The sequence below is a fragment of the Scophthalmus maximus genome, chromosome 2 (genome assembly GCF_022379125.1).
Source record: "Scophthalmus maximus strain ysfricsl-2021 chromosome 2, ASM2237912v1, whole genome shotgun sequence".
In the NCBI taxonomy this organism is placed as follows: domain Eukaryota; kingdom Metazoa; phylum Chordata; class Actinopteri; order Pleuronectiformes; family Scophthalmidae; genus Scophthalmus; species Scophthalmus maximus.
The window spans coordinates 31,199,899-31,210,000 of NC_061516.1; the positions used below are offsets into that span (position 1 = coordinate 31,199,899).

The window sequence follows — 10,102 nt, forward strand, 5'->3', positions numbered from 1 at the left end:
TGTTACTTGTGTTGTTGTTTTTTATTCTGTCTCCTGACGGCAAGTTTTACCATTTGGGATAAATAAAGTACTGAACTTACTCTAATACAACTTAGACTTAATCAATCAAAGTTTGATTTGTTTTCCTGTTGTTTGTCACCCAACTGCAGCTAAAGTGAAGTCCTGGCACAAGCCGATCCGGGACCCGGCATGTTGGGATGTAGTCCAACAGCCTGGAATAAGCTGGTTAGCTCCTGTAATGCTGAAGGAGGGGAACAGACGGAACACTTGGGTCAAAATCCACAGCAGCTTTGCCTCCAGACTAATGATGATAATAATGTGCTCAGGGTTTTAGGACATGAAATGAGCAAGTGGAAATATTCATGAATTCTGAGCTGTTCCCCCTGTCTGGCCTCTCCTCTACTTTACCAGGTACTAAATGAACCAAACCCGTCAATCATTAACTCCTGCCGATCGTACGACCTGTACTGCGAACGTGGTGGCTGTCACATCCGAGCCTGATCATAGGTTTCTCCACATTCGATTCCCCTTGTGCCGTGTTCCCCGTAAGATCTGTCGGTCCTGTCACGTAATGATTGACTTGCTTGACTATTGGGTCACAGCGGTTTGGTCAAGGACATGGTATCACGGAAGAGGGAGGAAATACATATAGATGTATGCATGCTTATAATATATATCTTTGTTTTTTGTGAAGCCTTTTGGGGTTTTTAACCCTTATATGATTCTGTCATGTATGTCTTTATTTCCTTTATGAAGGCACACACACACTCATACTCTTAAATCATAGTCTCCACTCCATCACGCTACAGTGTAGGTCTTTATTTTACAGAGTGAAGGACATTGTCAAACAGTAACATTTGAACTACAGTTAAGATTTCCTCTTCCAACATAAGGTCATGTTGAAGGAGCAGTGGAAAAATAGAAGATAAATAGTCTTTGGTGACATACAGATATTAACTTACAAAGATAACTTAAATACATAACTTTAAATAATTGGCTTAATATATATATATATATATATATATGACACACACACATTCACAGGTGCACATGGAGTTCACCCGCTTACAGCACTGACATCTTCAAACACATTTACAGGAGGAACCTCGTTCAACGTTCACATGTTCAGTACAATGAGTGAAATTCAAGCTGTGAGAAACTACCGCTCAACACATCGATGCATTAAAGTGCTTTCCTGTGACTCTGAAGCAGATCATGTGACTTTCAAATGGAAAACGAGCACAGAATAGGCCGACTGAGATCTTCCTATGTTGTACAAAACTAACAGAAACAGCTTGTACATGCCGACACTGCCCTCATTCCTACTGTATGTCCTGGCAGTATTGAGCCATGATATCTGTACATGTTTCCATGGGGAGGTATTAGCGGTCGTGTACACAGAACGTTTGCTCACAGAACTTGACATGACGCAATGCCCGACGTCACAAAACATACTGCGTGAAAGAAAGAGAAAAGAGAGTGGTGGCACAATGGTCCAGAGCACAGATCACACACGGGAGATAAGTGTCCTGATACGTTGCATACTTCAGCTCCAACACATGCACACGCACGTACGAGTGCAACAGTACATTTCACAAAGAAGAGAGATCCACCAGGGGTTTTTCAGCGTTTAAAAGCCTTTTAATGATTTGTCACGAGACAATGATTAGCTGCATTACAGCTGAGAGAATGGCATGTTTCACCTCAGCAAGCCTATGAACAGATTCGATTTAGATTATTACCCTGTGACCTCCAGCTCCAATGAATACAGATAGAAGAGAAAGGAAAGAGGCAGCACGGGGCTTCGAGTCTAAATATAAAGAAGCCGTTGATGCAGAAGAAACACAGATTAAGACGTAGAAGAACACATTAATATAAGATGTCAAGTATTGCCAGGTATTTGGTGAGTTTAGACTAATGCTCTCACGAATACAGAACTTGTATGTTGGGAAAAATGACATGCTAAATAGCAAAAGCTACAATATTTTAATGACTGAAGCAAATCGTAATCTAAATGAGTGGAAAGTGGGCCAGCAACTGAGTTGTCCACAATGAAACACGTTAAGATCAGGCTCCTGTAAAGTACAGAAGTTTAGAAGTCGGAAAGTCATATGTCATACAAATATGTTCCTTTTAAAAAATATAGGGGTTTCATAGTTTTGGTTGCCTTTTGATTAAATGTTACCGTGCACTATGAGGAGAGCTTGACCTCGGTTGTTCCCGGTCCATCATCTTCCCAGCATTTCAGAGATGGACATAAATAGAGAACAGGAAATGTCAGGGCATGCATTTGTGATGCTGCTACACTATTCTGTGTTCTTATTTGAAAGGGAGCTCTCTGACAGCTAACATTTTGGTCACTGTGGTCTCTCATTAGAAACCCGCACTGCTCTCAGGCTGCCTGTGGCCGCCAGCAGAATGTCGTATATTGGTGCAGAGTGCTGTCAGGTATTGCCAAAAGAGAAACGTAAAGAAAGATTGACCTTGTCTCATATATTTTAAATAAAGTTCAGTTTTTTTTGTGGCACGTTATCACCACCAATTGGAAGAAAATTGTTTTAGTTATTCTAATCATCAAATGATGCCCGAGAACACGGGCTGACAACCCCCAACTGCACACTGGAGCGACAGAGGGAAAGAAGAGGTGAGAGCACTTCTCTTTGACCTCAGTCTACTTGACTTAATTGGTCCCTTGCAGTGAAGAATCATCTCAGTGTACTTTTATTAAAAACATATATAAATGTGGATTTATTTTTGTTTTTAGCCATAACCATTTAAAGGGCCAGTTCAACCAAATTAGCAAAAACACCCAACAACTTTCTAATTGACCGATGCAAAGTTAGCCTGTTTGTTTGTGACGTTCGCAGCACTTGAACATCGCATTCAAAAAAATGCAACAGCAGCATTTTCTTTTCTAGATTGAGAATTCACATTACTCCCCAAAATCCCCAAGTTTCTGCAATTTCTTGTTTTTTCTTGTGTTGTTGAACTGACCCTTTAAGGCTGCATGTGTGCAAATGTGTGGAAGCCATATGCCTCACTCTTTATATTTATGTATGAGTGTTGAGTGTGCAGACCATGGGAGGCTCAGGGCCCCCCCCCCCCCCCTCCCCTGCTGTGGCGGTACATATGACTGAAGTGATTAAGCCAGGTTTATTAAACTGCCGTCAACCCAAAGTCCTGACTTGCAGGGGGAACTTATGAATCACGTGAAAGGGCTAATATTTCAGACTTGGCCTCTGGCAGAGAAAGTGCCAGCGGTGGTGCAAAATAGTGCTGATCCATGGCTCCAAGGTTCACTTTGCCGCCTACTGTGTTGGCCAGCCCGCTGCTATAATGCAGCACAGACACGGATCCTTTAGGCACTGAAATTCCTTTCAAAGCGCTGGATTCTGAAACTTCTTCTTCTTTTCTTTTCAGCCGGGGTTTTATGTGGTTAAGTCTTGACTCCTTAAACTTGGGTTTAACTCAAGTGCTGTGGTTGGTTTCAATGTAAACTGTGGTCGTGAAACACAAAGTCTTGCTGAGCGATGAATTCCCAGTTCATCTGACTATTCCAGGCATGTCAGTGTTCATATTGAAATCACATATGCAGTCGTGAAATGGAACGGGAGCACAAAAAAAGAGTAAAAAGAGTTCATGGGGTCAAATTACCAGGTCTTTGGGAATACATTGGTTTTGACAGGGCTCCAGCTCAGAGTGCAGGTTGAAATCCACATTAGGGGCTTAAGTGTTTGATCAATGGGCCGCGGGATAACCGCCTCTGGGGAGGTCAGCTGGCAGACTGGACCCAACTGCTGGACGGTGTTGAAGACAAGCCTTCATTCTTACATTATCGGGATTAAAATGCCAAACCGCGGCCTCTTGGTTTCTTTTGAGTGTTCAAGAGGGAAATTGGACGGGGGAGGACTCAAATTTGCAGTTTCAAAAGGGATTGAGCCATTTATGATCTTGAATTTGAATCTTCAGATCCATTAATCAGCATAAAAAGTAGCAAGGCACGACATTCAGTCATTTGAGATGGATAGATAAAAGTTATGGACTACATCAAACTCTAATGCAAAGACTACCAGTAATACATTAAGAGATAAATAAATGGAGATATAGATAGACTTGCTGTGGGTGTTTGGAGGTGTCTAACTCATCCGAAACTATGAGGGCTTCTAGGGTTAATGGGGGACGAGTCTTCTCTGCCGCTCTGACCGATGAGCTGATAGAGTCGGTGGCTGAGGTTCTGCACTTGGCAGGTTCCCAGCACGCAACCCACTCTCATCAGCTGGGCATGATGGGGGTAGTGGTGCCCCCCTCTCGAACCTGTGTGGGCCTGGCGGCGAACCCTCAGTGCCCTCCTCTTGATCGGCAAAGCTTTGGTGAGCCATGCCAGACTTGGCGAGGCTGTTCTCACTCCTGAGGCCGGTGGGTGTCTAAGGAAACCGGGCAGCCATTTTGGGGATGGGCTGGGGGCTGAAGAGGGGATGGCAACGTCAGGCTGGTTTCCTGATGCCGAGGCTTTATCCTCTCTCTGGTTGATGAGCTTGCTCAGGAGGTCAAACCTAAGGAGAAAATGTAAATCAGGTGAGAAACTGTACAGTCTGTCTCCTTGTGATACTCTCGTTCATTAACTGGGATCAAAGAAATGAAATTGCAAGTTAACACAATTCATCCAGCACATTATCCAACTTAATAACTTTGATGACCAATCTATCCCATTGATGGTGAGATATTTTAGTTTTGACCACTCCTAGTTAGCATGGCAAGTAAAACTGTCGAAACCTCTGTGCATAAATGATTGTGGCGCCTATGGGTAGAATGGGGACAGAATGAGGATAAAGATGAAAATATTCCTGCCAGCTTTGTAGCTATAAAGTTGTCAGGGCGCTGGTAATCCTGCAGAAATCCCATTAACTGCAAAAAGCAGCTTTGACGAACAAAACATTTTGCCTGTTGTCTGAGCACACGAGTGGCTCGCTGGACACCATGCTCATCTCTCAATGCCCGACATACAGGTCAATGGTTTCTCACATGTCGTCTAGCACAACATGTGCTATATTATACAATCAAGCCCTGTACCTCAATGCACCAGGTAAGTCATGATCTTATTGGGCTTCACATGACAACATTAAAATCTCAGTTGGTTATTAAAACAAACTTGTCGTCTGGTTAAATTATTTGGGATTGGAATGCAGACCACTTGCTTCAGGATTCTTCTGCCATGTTCCAATTAAGTTAAGTCAAGCTGTAGACATCTTTTGCCCACATATTTCTCTCTTTAAAGGGTCAGTTCATCAAAATTGCATATTTTCTTACTAACTCCTCGAAGTATCTAGCCATGCAGATATTTTGGGGTGTCCAGGTCTGTCAGCGTTGGAAACCTCTGCGTCACCCTAATACAACAGAGCTGAATGGGATTTGAACTGTGTTCCTCAAAGCGTTGAAAAAGGACACTTTCATTACTCAAACAGCAATATGTCCTTCCTTAGTCTACAACAGTTGCTAGAAACAGTTTTTATAGAAAGTTTTTATCAGTAGCAAATGCCCATTTCAATGTGCTCTATGCTCCTTGCCTTACTTGACCTGACTGAACACCACTGGCAGTAGTTCCAGTAAAAAAGTCTATGAATTGTCGGGAACAACCAGGGTATTGTTTTCAAAAAGAGAAGGTGCTCATGAGTGGTTCAGCACTTCGACTACGACAAACAAAATACCATTTACCCTAAATTTGATTGGGGTTGAAAAGGTTCAAACAAAACTAAAACTCTCACTTAAATTACATAAGAACCTATGTGTTTTTGTAGGTAAGCCAAGCCTTTATGAAAAATGGCTTTCTGATGCTCCACATCAGCGTTAATGACCGGTGAAGATGGACCAGCGGGTACGGGCCGTTCTGCAAACACAACTGCAACTGACTCGCCATCTGTTCGTTGTTTGACAAAGACGGACGCTTCTTACAACATGACCCAGCAGCTCCTCACCGAACTGTCTCTGACGTGTTTGTACAGCACAGTGTGACTCAAGTCCCTGAGTGTTCACCCATCACCACTGGTGAGCGCCCGGAGAAGTAACTAGAAAAGCACCATTGCAGCTGGCAGCCATTGGATTCATTGGATGAAAATGTCAAATGTTAACAATAGCTTCCTAAAACTACAGCACAAGGGCAAATATATCTGTTATGTATCCGTTTGCCTTTCTGAGTCAAAAGGAAAAAAATAGATTCACAGTGGCAGGGTTGGCACAATTTTCCCTACGTCACGGCTGATCTTATTACGAAAAGTGTGTTCCACATGTAAACTGCTGACTAATGTTATTTCACCTTGAACACTGACTCTTCACTCACGCTGGGCGGTTGAGACGTGAGCCGTCGCAGCAGACAGCTGCTCTTAAAGTCCCTGCTGCGGTGGCTCCGGGATTCCTCTCAGAAATGAGAAGCTTTTGTTCTATTCAGTCACTTCAGCTGCAGACTCACTGCTGGCAGGTTTGTCAGTAGAGGACCTGCTGTCCAACAGTGACAGTGGCTGAATGAATGGCTGTGTAACGCCAGGCCACAGACAGAGGCCAGCACTATTTCCAGTACAGGCTCGGTGTGCTGTGGTGCCACATCATCAAGTTACACCCACCTTGTCTGCAGAGTGAAAGCTCTTTACATGGGTCACAAGGCAGCAGTGGTGGCCCTGCACCACACTGCACTATTTATGTTCCATATACTATATATGTAACATTGATAATAAAAATAACTTGCATAGCCTCATCACATCATTTTTGTGTATGTCTGTATGAATATTTATTGCAGTTTCCCTTTTTTTAAACTGCTTTAAAGTGGGTTGACACCAATGCTTTGACCTCTCTCGAGCGGGAGAGTAGAGCTGTGTGCAGCGCTCTCTCGCTCTCTCTCTCACACACAAACACAGTCAGACTGACCAGCAGCAGCACCGGGGGGAGAGATCCCACCTGCATCGGTGACCTGTCTCCGACAGGCAGGCAAAATTTAGCATAAACTCAGAGGATGCCACTTTTTTTTCAGCTGTCATGCCCAACCATATAGAGAGAAAGTCCTCTCATACCTTTTCCCTGCATCCTAACCTGAGCAGAGGGTACACCATACCGAGGACCATGCTGCTGATACACTACATGATTACCAAAGAGGCTGAAGCTTATCAAGGACGGCCTTAATCGGCAGTTAATATTGTACATTCATTTCTAATCTTCCACTAGGTAACAGTGGGGAGATTGTTGTTAGCAAAAAATAGGACAGAAATGCAGGATTGGTGATTTATTTCCAAAGGAACACTGGACCTAGTTGTTCAGAAGCAGTGCTGCTTTCATAACCACCTCAGTTGGATGTTACATTTTCTTTTTGCAAGCAATGTTGGACATTGAACACACTAAGTACAGTACAGCCAGTAAATTACATGGACAGACAGGGTCCATTATAGTTGCAAACTGCAGTCTGCTCTGAAACGGCATCATTGTGATGAAGAGTAGACACAACACTTGCAATCAACGTCAAACAACAGCAGGTTTTCTCTGCCCTCAGAAGCCCCATGTTTTCCTTAACCCATTTAATCCACTTTTACAGCAAGCTGCTCTTTTTACACGTACAATATTGGTGTGGCTTTCTGTGTGGAGTGGAAACCAGCTCTTTAAAGGTGTGGAGGGTGTAACTTAGGTCTCAGCCATTGATCCACAGTGGAATTCTCTGCCTCTTTGGTCGCAGCGATCACCCTCCTCAGCTTCAGCCTCAGGGTTTGGTCAAATTTACCCTGATGAAAGCCATAGGACGGTTTGAATATAAATATATACATGTGAACAGTCCAAGCCAAAAAGGAAGAGCATACGAGAAGAGGCCTCTCTTGAGATGATTTACAGTAGAGGCCATCCGGCTTCAATCATTCGGCAAGCATGTATACGCAATGATGACAGAGTAATGAACTTGTTGTTCCTTGATAGGTGGTAAGTATGTCAGAATGGAGATAGCAAATCAAGAGAACGGACCCCCAATCAACTGAATGTGCAGATAGTGGCTCAGTGAAGCCGTCCTGCGAGACGTGAATCCAGTCTGTTCCTCAGGTAAATATTATGTTAAGAGAGTCTTTGTCAGACGCGTTTCAAATCCACTTATACAAGAGTGAGTTAATGATTTAACAAATCGTTTGGAGAAAAACAGTACTTTATTTGCCCTTGAAGAGTTTGAGCAAATTTGCACCCACGAGATAAACACACAGACTGACATGTCATCATCATCATCATCATCATCATCATCCTCATCCAGATGGAGCAAGCCTGAGCACAAATCAGCTCAACATCTCCTACGTCTCGAAGCAACAAGCCTTTTCCCATTTCTGGAAACTGTATTGTAAAGCCGCTTCGCCGCTAAGCCATATTTAACTTGTTGTCTGGCTTTTTTTCCCCCCGCATAAAAGTTACGTAAATGGACAATGAAGAGTATGTGTGCAGCGTCGGATCCAAGCAACATGCAATTTCTCCTTGTTTGGAGACGCCCACCGGCCTTTGTTACAGCGCCTTTGGACAGCACGGACACAAACACAGAACAGGGAAGGAATGACAGACATCTGAGCCCAGACACGCGCAGTGTCCACTGGTGGGAAAAATGTCTCGTGCTGTCAGTCTGCGATGGTACCAGAACAGTATGTGCTCCGTGGAGTCGACGGAGACGGAGAATTTACTGTCATGATTAAAGCCCAGCAGCAGTCTTCTGTGAGATGTGCAAAGTGAGAAATGTGGAACACGGGGAGTATCGAGGGAGGGAACACTCAGTTGTCAGAGTGAAATATATTTGTATAGACTGGGGTCAGCTACACTGCGAAAGGTCTTCATAAAAATGACAGCAGCCAATGGCAGACCTTCTCTGAGAGGACTTTCATGATCAAGAATATTATCACTCGGACTGGCAGCTACAGGCGCATGAGTTCAAGTAATGAGGTTTCTCCAATATAATATGTCATTCTAAAAGAAGTCTGATCCGAACAAAGAGTCCAGGAGGAGAAAAAAAGTATTTGCCCTGTACCATAAAGGCTGGGATACGATTCCGCTTTGTTCACGGTGGGAAGCCAGTGAGGGATCATGATCTTGTTGCTGCTAAATTGACTTCGACTGGGTGATCATGGTGCCTCCGGAGGGGCTTGGTTCAGATAAGTTGATAATGGGAATAATTCTGTATTGAAATGATGCTACTCTGATGATGATAACAAGGCGGTCACATTGCAACTTCAGTCATTTTTTACTCACAGATTAATTCTGCAGCGTGCATGTAGTGTGAAAAAAATGTCCAATGGAAAACAATATGAATGTTGGGTCCAAAGGGAATATTGGTTTGAGGTTCTAGCGAGTTACGGGAAAGTCAGGACAGCCTACTTCAGACCCTGCGTCAGTTTCTCTCGTACTGAGAGTGGAACGCAGAGGTGACCCATGTGGCTCGCGATGCTTTCAAACACAGATCTGGGAGTGAAGGGGGCAGGCGGTGCTGGCGTGCAGGTGCAGCGGAGGAGGCCAGACCAACACAAACAGAGGGTGGATACGGGAGCCTAGCATCCCGTCGCCACGGTCAGGTTTCAGCAGCAGGTGTTCGCCGCCTGAACACGTGAGGTCACACGCACTTGCAAGAGATGGTCATGGCCACTCCACCCGAGATCTTCTTGCACTCTTATCAGAAAATGATCAGCGTTTTCTTTAAAAGCCTTGCGTTTCTTCCAGCCCCCTTCCCTCTTGGGGATTGATAATGTACTACTTCCCTTAACTAGTGTCGTATAAAGCTACTGATAACATTTTTTTTCTTCAATAGAAGCACCAACAAGAGACGAAAAGAGAAAAACGTGTTTGCCTAGTGCCACAGAGACCTGGGTTCAATCCCCGTCTGGGTTCAGTCCCCGTCTGGGTTCAGTCCCCGTCTGGGTTCAGTCCCCGTCTGGGTTCAGTCCCCGCCTGGGTTCAGTCCCCGCCTGGGTTCAGTCCCCGCCTGGGTTCAGTCCCCGCCTGGGTTCAGTCCCCGCCTGGGTTCAGTCCCCGCCTGGGTTCAGTCCCCGTCTGGGTTCAGTCCCCGTCTGGGTTCAGTCCCCGTCTGGGTTCAGTCCCCGCCTGGGTTCAGTCC

General features: G+C 44.5%; 1 protein-coding gene across 1 annotated transcript in view; it reads right to left on the minus strand.

Moving 5' to 3' along the window:
- Positions 1 to 804: 804 nt before the first annotated feature.
- Positions 805 to 10,102, minus strand: part of adm2a (adrenomedullin 2a) — an 11,964-nt gene continuing 2,666 nt past the window's right edge. Inside the window, exon 3 of the mRNA XM_035626178.2 lies at positions 805 to 4,553. Within this exon, the coding sequence (XP_035482071.1) occupies positions 4,142 to 4,553 (412 nt within the window). The 3' untranslated portion in view covers positions 805 to 4,141. The remainder of the gene's footprint in view (positions 4,554 to 10,102) is intronic.